Raw genomic sequence first — 15,249 nt, 5'->3', positions numbered from 1 at the left:
AGTTCTACTACCTTCATAGTAAAGAACTTGTCCCTAGCTTATCCAGTCTAAATCTACTCTTTGCTAGTTTGAAGCCATTGCCCCTCATTCTATCACTCAGGCCTTTGGAAGCAGTCTCCATCCTTCTTGTAGGCCAGCTTCAGGTACTGGAAGGTCGCTATTAGGTCTCCTTAGAGCCTTCTCTTGTCCAAGCTGAACACCCCCACCTCCTTCAACCTGTCTTATGAGAATGCTGTCAATCACAGAATGGCTTAGGTTGGAAGGGACCTTAGAGATCACCTACTCCAGCCTCCCCACCATGCGCAGGACACCTCTCAACTAGACTCAGGGGCTCAAGGCCTCCCCAGGGAAGAAGCATCCACAGCCTCCCTGGACAACCTATTCCAATTGTTGTTCAATGTAAGGTTTGCTTGATGAAAATATGCCTACATTCCATCTGTGGTCCTATTAAGACTAATTCATTCATTCTCTGAATTAAATGAAGACTAATCCCTATTTGTCCAAAGCCACACATCTTCATATCAGCCTGTTGCAGCCTACATTTTTATGTCTGTGCTTGCTGCATGACAGAGTGATTGTCTAACAGGGTGGCAAAATGATGTAAGACAACCATAAATGTAATCTGCTGGAATGTCCTACAAGGGCCAGAGTTAAAAACAGGAGTCCAATCAGACATTAACAGTGGTAGCTAGGCCGTGAGCTGCACCTGCAGTTAGACATGAACTGCTTCTCCATGAACTCCAGACAGAGCTTCACACTAAGGAAACAGGTTTGGATAGTGAACCAACCTTTAGGCACCACTTAGATCCCAATCACATGTTTTTCAGTGTGTTTAATTAAATTATGAACTTCTCTGTTAGAAACAAGCTACTGATACCTTCATGCTAGCCCCACTGCTCCCCAACAGACCAATACTGAATGCTTGCTTGTCCGTTGCTCTTTGTATGCTTTATCTTGTCAGTTCCTCCTGCTTCACTGCTTACTTTTGACAATACAAAAGTGGTTCTCTCCAGAAAGCTGCTGGGCACACTTCATCCCCAGCCACTGCCTTGGGTCTCTGATGCTCTTGAAATTCAGTAGAATACATAGCACCTCATCTACCATGTTCTACCTCTACTGCTCATGTTACACTTCCCTCTTTCTCAGTCTTTCACCTGTTTCATCATCTGATGATAAATTGCTTCTCAGCAGCTGTTAACATCTATAAACCCAGCTCTCCAGGTGATGTCTTTCTCTTGCTTTTTCCTGCATAATCTATGCAACTGCTTCCACACCTGTGGATGCCTCTACTCCCCTTGTGAACAGCATGCAGAGCCAGCTCTTTATTTCTAACCAACTTCTGGTTTTGAATGTTTCACAATTCTTTTCAAAGATCCCCTGTAAATACCCTTCATCATAACATTTTCAGCACAGTCATGCAAAGCCTGGGGTCAGACTATCCACCCCACCACGCAGGATGGCAGTGTCACCCACAGCTAACCTGGCACTGGGCTATTATTGTCTCAAGGGGGCATGATCCTTTTTTGTTAGCTGGAAACACTTTGAGTACCTTTACAAATCGGTTTGCATCTCTACATTGATTGAGGACACCAAATTCTCCTCCTTGGTGAAGCAGCCTAAAAGGCTCACCAGCACCACTTCATCATGAATGCCTTGCTCTGAGGATATGATCAGTTACCAGGCAGTGAATCTCATTTTATCTCTCTCTTCTCTCCTGCTCTTTTCTCATGCATTTTTTACATTGTTTTTCTTTGGTGCTACTTAAAGTTTGAATGCTTTGTTTTGTACCTCCACATAGCCTTACCTTCTCAGCAGGTAAAATAATTCTGTTGCCTTTAATTAAATCCTAACACTTCTGTCAATTCTTCATGATTTAATACCTCCAATACCATTAACATGTGATTAACCTAGGTCAGCATAGCCTTGAAAGAGAAAATCTGAGTCTTAAATGCAAGAATTGATGTTTTCAAATCAATCCTTGCTGTTTCAACAGGCTAAAGAGCACAAAAAATATGCATACAAATAATAACTGAACACCTTACTCTTGCTGTCTCCCAGTATTTCCAACATTTAAGAGAGACATAAGTGTCTATTCATTTTTCTGCTCTAGATCACGCAGGACTAATGGCAAAGAATATGAATCATTAAAGAATCTGGCTGTTAAGAATGAGGGTCCTAGTTTGGGTTTAAAATTGAGCACTGCAAAACTTAAGACCACTGAGACCAAAATTATACTGTAAGAGACAGCCTCATGAACACTTGTGAGATAATAGCAAGACCATTTGATCTCTTGCAGTTAAGTCTTACATGTGCAGCTCAAGATGTAATTTGCAGAGTAACTTCCCTCTTTATAGCTTCCTATTCCAAAATGAAATCAGGGCATTTGACCCTGAAGAATCCCTCAAATTCACAATAAATTCAGGATAAAATTCAAATTAATTTGGAGTCCAGAATAAACGAAGAGGAAGGTCAACAGTGTATAAAAATGGCTTGTAAAAAATTGGGGTTTAAAGTGTTACAAATTACTTCTCTTGCAACTGACTTTCTCTTTCCACAAGAAGGCTGGTGACAGGGGCAGGGGGTGAGGAGCTCATGCCTTACTCCCATGTTACTGTCAGTACTGCCTCAGTGTTCAGGTGGACTTCACAGAGGCCAAAGAAAGTGCAGCAGAAAGCCAGTACTAGGCAGCAACACAGGGGCTGCATTATTCTGTACATCCCTTGGTGTGAATGCTGCAAGGGGCCACAAGTAGGGATGAGTGCCCAAGCAGTCTGTGTGAGCATGCCATGGCCCAGGTGGTTGCTAGGCCATGCTGCTCATGTCATTATCATATTGAACCCATTTGCCACTCTGGTTTTGTTTATTTGACCACAAAGCTGTCATCAGCTAGCCCTGGGGCTTTTTAGCAGTGGAACAGGCTGCCCAAAGAGGTTGTGGAGTCTCCTTCTCTGGAGACTTTCAAGACTCATCTGGATGTGTTCCTGCATGAGCTGTGCTAGATTCTATGGTCCTGTTCTGGCAGTGGGGTTGGACTTGGTGATCTTCAAAGGTCCCTTCCAACCCCTAACATCCTTTGTTGATGATCCTTTGATCAGCATAAAACCCTCCTGTCCTTACTGCATCCTACACAGCAACGCTGGGCTCCCCTGTTCTTACCTTGAGAAGTAAGCAGGCTGTGGATTGGGAAGAAGAATGCAGTGGAGGAAGGGACTCACCTTATGGCTGGGTGTTTGGCTGCAGAGCTAAGAAACTCTTACATGCACTCAGGAGGCTGGAACATCAAAAGCTGGTGTCCACAGGAGCACAATGCCCCCACTGACAACATTTTTTAATATTAGGTGATGGTGACAAGGAATGATGCTGCAGCATTGTATTAATGATTGTGTCTCCCATCCTATATGGGACAGATTTTGTTTCCTGAAGCTGCCAACTGAGGAAGAGATTGGCAATTGCTGTGTTCATCTCTGGTTTTCCTCTTAGAAACAGTGCTACCCACTGCCATTGCGGACAGCTCACTGCCTCTTCTGTCCTGGGTGAGCATTGCTCTCTCTGAAGCTGGCTTCATGTTGGAGTCTGCACTGTGTGTGGCACTGCAGGTGAACATCTGAATCAGACACTTCCTGAACTAGAAAGTTGGAAAAAAAGAGGAGACCAGTTAAAACATGGGCAAATTTTAGAGTACCTCTATACAACATTCCCTAGCTAACTCTTGGCAACTCTCTCATGACTCAGCTGGGAATATAAAGAAACAGCCCTATAAAAATCTATTTGCCTGCCCCACTATGAAGAGCTCTAAAACTGTCAAATAATGTTCTAAAAAGACCCTGACTACTGGCAAATCTAATTCTGAAAAACACATTTTTCCTCTTCTGCTTGTAACTGACCACATCTAATGGACAGAATTGTTTTTTTCCCCTCAGGCTCATGAGTTGTTTTCATATGTTAACACCCAGCTAAACAACAATGATTTGTTTCCATGTTGCTCATAACAATGAGCAAGGTAAGAACAACATAAATCTTCTATGTCCATGCACTGGGAGATGAGGGTCCTCTCCATAGGATGGAAGACAAACAAGGGCTCTCTCTGCAGGACTGAATAAATGCAGGTGTTCATTGCTTCTTACAACAGTCATCTGACCATTTTTGCTTCTTTTCACTTAAGAGTAGTGGCATCAAGCAGAGCAAAAACCACTTAGCAACTCCTCCCTGATGGCACAAAGCTATTCAAGTTTATCATCATGCCTGTTATCACAGACAGTACATGTAACTCTGGTTCATCCCCTTGTCAGAGATTGCCCCCCTCCACTTGACCCCCCACCCCTCAGATATTGATAGACATTGATCATATCCCCTCTCCAGACTAAACAGCCCCAGGGCTCCCAGTCTCTTTGTAGGGGAGATGCTCAAGTCCCCTAATCATCCTCATGGCTCTTGCCTTGGGGTGTAAGAGCTGCTGTGGGGTTCTTATTCTGAATGTTGGAGGACAGACTGAGGGAGTTGGGGCTGTTCAGTCCAGAGAGAAGGCTCCAAGGAGACCTAATTGTGGCCTTCCATTATCTGAAGGGGGCCTACAAGAAAGCTGGGGAGGGACTTTTTAGGGTATCAGGTAGTGACAGGACTAGGGGGTATGGAACAAAAAAAGAGATGGGTAGATTCAGATTGGATGTTAGGAAGAAGTTTTTCCACCATGAGGGTGGTGAGAGACTGGAACAGGTTGCCCAAGGAGGTGGGCAAGTTTTTAAGGCCAGGCTGGATGTGGCTCTGAGCAACCTGATCCAGTGGTGGGTGTCCCTGCCCTTAGCAGAGGGCTTGGAACTGGGTGATCCTTGAGGTCCCTTCCAACCCTAATGATTCTATGTTGCACTGCTAGTTAACTAACATGTAAGTAGGACTAATTCATTACAAAGCAAGACAAAACAACAAAACAAGAGCATTACAGACACTATGAGAGCATACAGTACCTGCTTGTTCATAAAGACATAAATAATTGGATTATAAATGGTAGCTGTTTTGGAAAAGAAAGCTGGAACTGCTGCCAGGCAAGGATCCAGTTCAATGGAGGGGTATGCAGTGACTAAGATGGAAAAGGCAGCGTATGGCATCCAGCAGATTAGGAAGGCAAGGATCATCACCACCACCATTGCAGTCACTTGTCTTTCAGGCTTCCTGGTACTTCCCAGCCTGCTTTGAGTATCTGACACCTTTAAAGACAAGACAGAAGATTCTAGAAAGTGAACAATGAGGCCTCCAATCAGTGAATTCACTGAGCAGGCTAATCACCTGCCAGAAATCTGCTGAGTTTATTCCTGAAGCAGTAGTAACACATGGCAGCTTTACAGCGAATAGAAATCACAGTATGGTCCCAAAATGTTGTCCCCAGATGGGAGTTTCCCCATTCTGTTGTCTCCTTTTTCACTTTTTGCAGAGTCTCTTTTGGACCAGGTCAATGTAAATCATTACACCTGATCTAGTGTGAGGTGTCCCTGCCCATGGCAGGGGGGTTGAATAGAATAAACCAGGTTGGAAGAGACCTTCAAGATCATCGTGTCCAACCCATCAACCAATCCAACCCACCTAAGCAACTAACCCATGGCACCAAGCACCCCATCAAGTCTCCTCCTGAACACCCCCAATGATGGTGACTCCTCCACCTCCCCAGGCAGCCCATTCCAATGGGCAATCACTCTCTCTGTAGAGAACTTCTTCCTAACAGCCAACCTAAACCTCCCCTGGTGCAGCCTGAGACTGTGTCCTCTTGTTCTGGTGCTGGCTGCCTGGGAGAAGAGACCAACATTCGCCTGTCTACAACCTCCCTTCAGGTAGTTGTAGAGAGCAATAAGGTCACCCCTGAGTCTCCTCCTCTCCAGGCTAAGCAACCCCAGCTCCCTCAGCCTCTTCTCATAGGGCTTGTGTTCCAAACCCCTCACCAACTTCGTTGCCCTTCTCTGGGCAAGTTCCAGCAAGTAAACCTCCTTCCTAACCTGAGGGGCCCAGAACTGGACACAGGACTCAAGGTGCAGCCTAACCAGTGCAGGGCTGGTTAGTGTTGGAACTAGATGATCCTTGAGGTCCCTTCCAACCCTGCCAATTGCATGATTAAATAAAACTACTAAAAACCATTTCTTTTTTAAGTGTTCATGGACAATCTAATGATTTATTTACTAAAGAGCATCATGTTATTTACAAATGCTGCATCTTGTTCTTCCTGTGTCACACAGTATTAGTCACCACTGTTGAAATTTACAAGTGCAGCTATTTTAAGCTAAGTTTTGCTTTAGGTGGTTTGAGTCTGAAGAAATGGCCCTGGAATCGAGGTAAATTAACCAAAGCTGGGTCATTCTGTTTGTGAGGTAGACATTCTTTCAGTGGTTTGATACTTGGCTAATGAAAGGTGTGGAGAAGCAATGGAAATGGCACTATTAGAAAAGCCATTTCTAGCCACAGCAGGAATCTCTGTGTGTAAGGATAATCACACAATGAGGGGTGAGAACTAGTGCCTGGAAATTTGATCTGCTTATGCCCAACCTGGCCACAGCTGGAGTATTTTGTCCAGTTTGGGGCTCTCCAGTTCAGGAGAGAGGGATATATATGCTGGAGAGTGTCCAGTTGAGAATGATTAGGGGATTTGAGCACCTCCCCATGAAGAGAGACTGAGATCCCTGGGGCTGTTGAGTCTTGAGAAGTCTGGGAGAGGGGTCTGATCACTGTCCTGAAATATCTGAGGGGTGGGGGCCAAGCTCTTTTGGTGGTGCACAGTAATAAGACAACAAACAATGGAGACAAACTTGAACATAGGAGGTTTGCACCTCAACATGAAGAGAAACTTCTTTACAGTGAGAGTGACAGAACACTGGAACAGGCTGCCCAGGGGGATTGTGGAGTCTCCTTCTCTGGAGAGTTTCCAAACCCACCTGAATGCATTCCTGTGAACACTACCCTAAGTGACCCTGCTTTGGCAGAGGGCTTGGACTCAATGATCTCTGGAGGTCCCTTCCAACCTCCAGCATTCTGTGGTTCAGTAGCCTTTATAGAAAGCCAAACAGAACAATTCCTAGAGTATGCATACACACAGGTGTTAGAAGTTTAATTGCAAGCAATTCTTCTGACCTTTCTTAGCTTCTGTGTCAGCTTTCCATAGGATACCAGTATCACCAGTAAAGGCACGACAAAACAGCTGGTGAAGAAGGCAATAACGTATGTCTGGTCAGTATAAGCTCCTGAGTACCTGTACAAACACAAAATACAGTGTGTAGGTATTACTAGAATGTGTTATTTATAGGTTTACCTTGTCTGGCTCTGAAGCCCCTATTGCAAGAAAGATCTGGATGTGCTGGAATGTGTCCAGAAAGGAGCATGAGGATGATCAGAAGGCTGGAGCTCCTCTCCTATGGAGACAGACAGAGTTGGGGTTGTTCAGTCTGGAAAGGAGAAGGCTCCAAGGGGACCTTTTTGTAGCCTTCCAGTATCTTAAGGGGGCCTACAAGAAAGCTGGTGAGGGACTTTTTAGGGTGTCAGGCAGTGATAGGATTAGGGGGAATGGAACAAAGCTAGAAGTAGGTAGATTCAAATTGGATGTTAGGGGGGGTGGAATCTGTCTCTTTGTCCTCTTTGAATCCTAAGAAAATGCACAAGGTACAGAATGGTTATTCCCATTACAGTCTCAAAAATCACAGAACGTCAGAGGTCGGAAGGGACCTCCAGAGATTGAGTCCAACCCCCCTGCCAAAAACAGGCTCACTTAAGATTGGTCTGCACAGGAGCACATCCAGGTGGGTTTTTAAACTCTCTAGAGAAGGAGACTGCACAATTTCTCTGGGCAGCCTATTGCAGTGCTCTGTCACCCTCCCTATGAAGAAATGTCTCCTGCTGTGGTGAAACCTTCTATGTTCAAGTTTGTATCCATTGTTCCTTGCCTTATTAGTGTGCACCACCCTCTCCACTTGACACACAGTCCTCAGATATTGATAGACATTGATCAGATCCTCTCTCAGCCTTCTCATGAAGACTAGCCCCAGGGTTCTCAGTCTCTCTCCACAGGGGAGATGCTCAAGTCCCCTAATCAACCTCCTGGCTCTCCGCTGGACTCTCTCCAGCAGGTCTCTGTCTCTCTTGAATTGGAGAGCCCAAAACTGGACACAGTATTGCAGGTGTGGTCTCACCAGGGCAGAGTAGAGGGGGAGAAGAACCTCCCTAGCCCTGCTGGACACTTTTTTTCTTGATGCACTCAGCCACAAGGGCACATTGCTGTCCCATGAAGTACTTGCTGTCCACTAGATACAAGCTCCCCCCTTTAGAACTGTGGTTTTATCAATCTGTTCTTGGCAGGTTTTGCTTAGTTGTGTTACAACTTCCTCCACAGCCATTTTTGCAGCGATGTGCATAAGCTTTAAACCTTTCCTTTGATTTCCTGCCCCTGAGACATCCTGAGATACAAGTTTCATTTCTTTACCATACTCTGCAAGACTGGCCTTACCAATTAGGCTCACAAGTAGTTCCAATCTTACTGGTGGTGTAACTGCTCCAACCCATTGTTGGTGGAATGGTCCAAACGAAGGAAAAGGTCCACACAAAGGCAATACCTAGGGCTGAGTGCTTCCCCCTCAGGCGCAGGTTCCTCAGCGGGCGGCAGACCACAACGTACCGCTCAAAAGCCAACAGAGCAAGAGACCAGAGAGCAACAATGCCTGCAGCAAAAAGAAAACCAACAAAGACAACAAACCACACACCACAGTCAGCATCAAAAACTGTGCAGATTCACTGAGAAGCAAACACCATCCCACATGACAGAATCACAGGTTTAGGCTGAAAGCCATCTCTGGAGGTCACCTAGTTCAACACACTGCCTACACCCAAGCGTGGTGCATACAGCAGGTTGCCCAGGACCAAGTCCAGTTGGGTTTTAAGTCTCTTCATAAATGGAGACTCCATAACCACACCGGGCAGCCTGTTCCAGTGTTTGGCCACCCACCACACCAGGCACCTTCCCCATCAATCCAAGTATGAAAGGCTATGCAATCTGTGTGCATTGCTCTAATATTATTTATTAAGAGCACAAGATTTGCATATTTGTCTCATTTTTCAGCCTACAGTGCAATGACTACAACACCAAGCAGCTATTTGGACCATTTAACTGACACTTTTTCCCCCCCATTTGGTTCTACTCTGACAAACTGCAAATGATGTGTAGCTTTCCAATTAACAAATTAAGGTATATCCTCATAACACTACCTTTGCAAGAAATATTATAGTTCAGACTCTCACAAAACACTGATCTACAGACAGCTTCCCACAACACCAAGTTATCAGTTTATTAGGCAAATACCATCCTAGCTGGCCACCAAAATCTTGATGTAGCCTGATTGTTTATCCATGGGACATGACTTACAGGCCACAGGCTGATTTAGTAGTATTGTCAGTCACTGACATTCCTGCTGTGTGGCTTAACCAGGCTGAGAGCAGCTGTGGGACCTCCTTCCAGGCTGAAGACCAGCAGTGTGTCTGACTTGGAGCAGCAACAGGAGTTAGGAGGCTGCCTTTACTATGCAGCCTCGGAGATGAAGGGGGAAGCAGGAATTAATGTGTCTCTCAATTAATTAGATCTCATTCTAAACTAATTCCCCATTTTTCTGCAGAGGTGCATTTACACAGGGAACTATGTGGTGAAGATTTCACCTTATAGAATACTTCTAATACTTCTTGTGTGGTTAGTAAAACAAAGCCAAGGAAAAGACCCACAGTAATATGCCGCTATGCAAAGTGGCTGGTACAGGGCTCCTCAGAACCACCCCACCACTATGGGGTGGTTAATGGAAGATGCTTCCCTGCCCTGGCATCTTCCAGAGTCAGAGCAGCCACTCACTTTTCTCTCCCTCTCCTCTTTATCCACATATGCATACACCTGAACGCAAACCTTGAGAACCATTACATAGTAAATTTTTTTCCTGGCATTCTTTTACCAGACCCTCCCCAGTGCTGTTACTCTATTAGCAAGCTTTTTCTCTTCATATTAAACATACTCAGTGATCACTATACAGACAAGAAACCACTGGTACCATGATCGAGACTGTGGCTTGGGTTATTCACTCACACGAGATCCACAACGCACTGTATGTACCGGGGGGGAAGGATCGGGGAGTTAAAAGCACACAGAGTGAGTGACCCAGCGAGCTGCAGGAAAAGCCAGCAGAACATGCTGAAGGACATTGAATGGGAACAGACATGCTACCACAAACAAAATTCAGCTTACCAAAAAAGGTGACAGCAAATCCTTCCAGCACACAAGCCCAGCGTCCCAGATAAAAATAACCTTTCAGGTTCGTTAAAAAGCTGATGGTGCCACCGGTCAGCGAGACCAGGAAGTCAGCCACAGACAAGTTGACTATAACATAATTGACAGGCTGCCTCAATTGCTTGAACTTGAAAGTCACCAGGATTACAGCCAGGTTCTCAGCAAGCGACAGGGAGGTCACCACCAACATCACTGCTGCCAGAAGCCTGAAGCGCCAGGGCTGGATGGTGTCCAAGGGACGATGGAAGGGATCCCATGCGGCAGGAGCAGAAGAACTGTACAGCAGAGACTCATTTTCAGGTGTTCTGAATGCATCCATTTTTCCCCCCACTCCTCTTTCACTAGCAAAAATAATACTATATAATACTGGACTTTCTGATCTGTAAATAATATTGAGGATTAAAATGACCAATTTCCTGTTGTTAACAGGAATACAAACAAGCTCTTTGTGCTTCTGCTTTCCAGCAACACTCCAGCAAACAAGTTTTCAGTCAGAGGAGACTGTAATGCTGCACAGTGGTTGTAGCAGTGAGAGAGAGAGTCTTAGGAGCGACTTCTGCCTCTCTGCAGTAGTCTCTCCTGATGCAGATGTGTCTTTATCTGCATTCAAGCTTAGCTACAGGGGCTGCAGGCTTCCTCCTTCCACAGCAGCGCTGAAATATCCCTCAGACCATCCCTGCTCTGTGGGGAAAAACGAAGTGTTTCCTTGTAACTCTCTCTGATCTTTTGCACTGTCCCAGTGAAGCTTCCTTGTGATGGTGAAGAGGCTGGAGTGATCCTCCTCCTGCCCTGCTGGGAGCACAGAGTGTGGCAGAGCTCTCACCTGACCTGTGCTCCTGACTGAGGGCAGCCCTGGAATGATTTATGTTGGAGCCCACGCTCGCTGCAAAGCCAGCAGTGAGGCTGCACTACAGACAAACCCCTGCCCACATCACAGCACTGCAGCTCCAAATTAAATACCTCTTCCATGTTACTCAGTGGAATTCCCACCTCTAACAGAGATGTTATCCCTAATGAAGACATAATGATTATAACCTTAGCTTTGGCACTAAAATCTCAAAGATACACAACAGTATTTTAAAGATAGAGCTTGTAAATAGATGGAAAGAAATAAATTCAGTGCAGCATTAAGACAACAAGAAAATTAATAGCTAGCCACATCCTCCTGATAAAAATGACTGGATCTAGCTGAACTCTTTAATAATTATTAGCAGCATGGATTATTGGTGTTTGCTTCCTCAAGATGAGCAGCTCTTTCATCTATGCATCCCAATGAGACACAACACTGTGACAGATAGCCCAGCACCCCTGTTCCAAGGCCAGTAATGACCCAAATTAAGCTGGCTACCCCAAGAATACAGAAATCATTCACTTGTGTGATAATTCTTCGGGACCACACTTGTTAAACAGAGCTTCAGAGTGCTGACCAGAGGCAAAAATACAAAAGTTCCCATCTTGGAGAGTTCACACTTTGGACACACACCATACTGAACAACAAAACAAGGGCTGAGGGGGCTGTGAAAATGAGTACCATCACCTGTCCACACATCCTCTCAGGTTTATATTTGCTTTGGTCTGCACATCAAACACTTTGTCAAGACAGGTCAGTATCTTTTGGTATACAGGAATGGAATCCAAAGGGGTTTTGGACACCAGCAAGAAGAGTCACACATCAGAAAATTCCAGAACATTTTGAACTTGAAAGCCCTCAAACTTCTACTTACCATAACCAAAATAACAAAGGTAGTTTTTTTTTAATGGTTAGTATATACTCAACTGAAAAGCAAAGACAGTGGCTAAGCAGATCATGTCAATACCACAAAGTAATACTGATTCAACAGGAATGTAAAAAAATGCCCAGTGTCATAAACAAAAGAAGGACCAATACACAGCACCACTAAAACACCTCCAGTCAGACCTCAGATTGGACATGGCACTTGGTGCCATGGTTTAGTCATGAGGTCTGTGGTGACAGGTTGGACTTGGTGATCTTTGAGGTCTCCTCCAACCTTGGTGATTCTGTGAGATGTTATCCCTGTGCATCATGAAGATACTTAAAGCGCCTTCATATAACCCATTCAGAAGCTTCTATGGGAGGATGCTTTGCCTAAAACCAAAACAAAACCAAACCCAAACAGACACAGCTGCCTGAATACCCAGGAGCTAATGCATAAAATCATCAGCAAAGTGGATTTTCCCACCTGGTCAGGCTGTGTCACCAAAGCATTCATACAGAGAGTACTCCAGATCTCAGCCCTTGGGTTTTGTAAACTGATTTCCTCTATCCATTTTCTCCATTTTCTTTTTAGCTGCAGTTTTGTTTTCTCACAGTTACCAGAAGCCAGCAATTGCACATTTCAAGTCTGTTCTCAGGAAACACTGAGCTCCCATAATGGAAGAATTTTGTCCTTGGCCTTTTGAGTGGCTTGAAGGAATTTTGCTCCCCTGCTCCTTAAAAGAATGGGAGTGGAGATTTTCTTTTGTCAAAAGGTAAAAGCTGTGTACAAAAGAGGTGTTTCACACTGGGAAAGGTACTACCACAGCTGCAGCAATATGTAACAAGGCTGGTAGCCAACCAAAACATTTTCTGTTAGCTAAGAATAGGAATCTAATTCATATTAAAGCAACAACCAACCATATACTGAGCACCAGAAACAATTTCTTAGCAGGCTGTATTTACTTCAGACATGTTTAACAATCAGGAACTTTGTCTACCCTCACAGAACCAATCACCAAGGTTGGAAGAGACCTCAAAGATCATCAAGTCCAACCTGTCACCCAACACCTCATGACTAGACCATGGCACCAAGTGCCACGTCCAGTCCCCTCTTGAACACCTCCAGGGATGGGGACTCCACCACCTCCCCGGGCAGCACATTCTAATGGCAAACAACTCTCTCTGGGAAGAACTTACTCCTCACCTCCTCTGCTCCAATCCTTGTCCCTACTTCTGGATCCCATGCAGAAGCTGAGCCCAGAAGCCACAAACTATTCAGAACAGAGCACGACTTTCCATGCATCTGTAGTGCATAGTACAGCAGGGTGCCCCTGTTGCTGCTGCCTTCAGGACACAGCCCTGCACAGGCTTTCAGGACAAAACCACATCTGCCAACCTCAAGCAGTGGTAACACAAAGGCTGCTTCAACAAGGGATCCACACAGCTGTGAAAGCAGGCTTGTTTGCAGGCTGACCACCATGAAGGGAAACACGATAAGGTTCTGGGAACACCCTCCCCTATGAAACACCCAGGAGCTCCAGAATCCCATCTGAACTTTGAGACTTCCCACCTGCCTCCAGCACATCCCACCCTATGATGGTTGCTGCTTCAGGTCTGGATGTGCAGTGAGGCACTGGCTTCTCCAGCCTCTGCTGATCCCATAAAGGGCTCCTGCACCAGCACAGGAATAGCCTGTTTGCAGAGAGAATCTAAGAACAAGGTAGAGGTGAAGCAGAAGAAATACCTTGCAGTTTGGGGCCTCATCTGAGCAGGTAAGACTTTGTCTAATTTATGATAGCACAGTGCTTTGCAAAGCACAGTTAACCCTTGGTTAATCCTTGGGTGCTGTGTAAATGCAGCCAAAGGTAACAGTTTCACACTTCTACTGATTCTGACTGTCACTGTGAAACTTTTGCCACAGATTGTTTTTCACCCACTTGCTTTCACATGATACTAACCTGTTAACACCACAGTAAAGGAGATCCTTTTAACACAGAGAGAGAGTGATTGCCCATTGGAATGGGCTGCCCGAGGAGGTGGTGGGGTCGCTGTCTCTGGGGGTGTTCAGGACGAGGCTTGACAGGATGCTTGGTTGCATGGTTTAGTTGATTAGGTGGTGTTGGATGATAGGTTGGACTCGATCTTGAAGGTCTCTTCCAACCTGGTTTATTCTTTTCTAAAGCAGGAAAGTCAATAGGCACTGAAAGAGCTATGAGCAGTACACCACTCCAAGTTTGCCTTTCCTCAGAAGCTGCATATTGCCCAACAGAGCAGTGTGGATTCTTATCCAGGATATTTGCCTGACAGTTCAAAGTGAAAAAGAAAAGAAAATAAACCCTCTTCACATGATCTTTCTTATTTAAGAAGATTTTTCTATTATGAAATCCTTCTTCAGAGAAAGGGAGATTTAATCATGCAAGAAATCCTGCTATCTCAAGGAGGATTATGGACATGAGAATCTTTAGTCTTAATAACCATCATTAGAGGTCTGTTATAAGATGCATCAAATGCATTTTGTCTATTTTGCAATCCCTGAAGACAGTATATGGCATTTGTCCTAAACATGGTATTAGGCTGAGACCAAATCTTGGAAGAAACTAAGGTCAGAATGCAATTTGCAGCTTTGCATTTGTCATCATGTTTACATTTACTATGAATATCTTGTCCATGACTAGTTTCATCAGACACAAAGAAACATTTAAATACTCTCACCATCTCCTTAAATGGTTTTCTAGGTTTATTATTTCCCTTACTCTTCCTGTCAGGCATTTAATGATTAACAAGAGCACTTACGGTCATAAAAGAGACTGATGCACTGAAGAATTTAGCTGCTGTAGCCCACTGGGGAGCAGTGGGGGCACCAGGCATTTAGGATGGTTTTCTAGACCATGCAGATAGAACCATGCCAGAGATGCAGGCCAAGGCAGCCAGGGGCAGCTGTACCCCCATCACCCTCCCATACACTGGTGGGGCATGAAGGGCAGTAAGGTGACCATGGGCATGCCAGCCTTAAACAGCAACAGGGAGCACAGTTCAGTTCTGCTTTTGGACTGCGTGGTGCAGCTGTTGGCAAGAGTGGTCCCTGGATGGAGCAGAGGCACCTGGGCTCAAACAACAGAAAGGCATTGGGGGGCCAGTATTGCCTGGGACTTATGAGACTGGGGAGGGTACTAAACTGATAACCTCCCCCAAAAATTTATCTGTTCCCATCCTTGGTGCAGCAGCAGTCAGTGCCTATGCCTTG

The 15,249-nt window shown here is 45.1% G+C and overlaps 1 protein-coding gene across 1 annotated transcript; it reads right to left on the bottom strand.

Annotated features, from left to right (window-relative positions):
* Positions 1 to 3,394: 3,394 nt before the first annotated feature.
* Positions 3,395 to 10,607, bottom strand: LOC104298708 (vertebrate ancient opsin). The gene is made up of 5 exons (XM_009898800.2): positions 10,247 to 10,607; positions 8,474 to 8,684; positions 7,108 to 7,225; positions 4,962 to 5,201; positions 3,395 to 3,625 (listed from the first exon to the last, which is right to left on the bottom strand). Exons 1-5 carry the CDS (start codon positions 10,605 to 10,607, stop codon positions 3,395 to 3,397), a joined length of 1,161 nt encoding a protein of 386 aa, XP_009897102.2.
* Positions 10,608 to 15,249: the final 4,642 nt, after the last annotated feature.

Source organism: Dryobates pubescens, chromosome 30 (genome assembly GCF_014839835.1).
Source record: "Dryobates pubescens isolate bDryPub1 chromosome 30, bDryPub1.pri, whole genome shotgun sequence".
NCBI lineage: Eukaryota > Metazoa > Chordata > Aves > Piciformes > Picidae > Dryobates > Dryobates pubescens.
Note: the sequence above shows the minus strand (reverse complement) of the source record. Positions and strands in the feature narration are given on the sequence as shown.

Excerpts from the sequence above, each read along its gene's own strand:
- LOC104298708 (XM_009898800.2), bottom strand. The coding sequence starts at position 10,607 with ATGGATGCATTCAGAACACCTGAAAATGAGTCTCTGCTGTACAGTTCT. Across the intron at positions 8,685-10,246 it reads ATTTGCTGTCACCTTTTTTG|GCATTGTTGCTCTCTGGTCT; the intron begins GTAAGCTGAATT and ends TTTTTGCTGCAG. Across the intron at positions 3,626-4,961 it reads ATGTCTTTATGAACAAGCAG|TTCAGGAAGTGTCTGATTCA; the intron begins GTACTGTATGCT and ends CCAACTTTCTAG.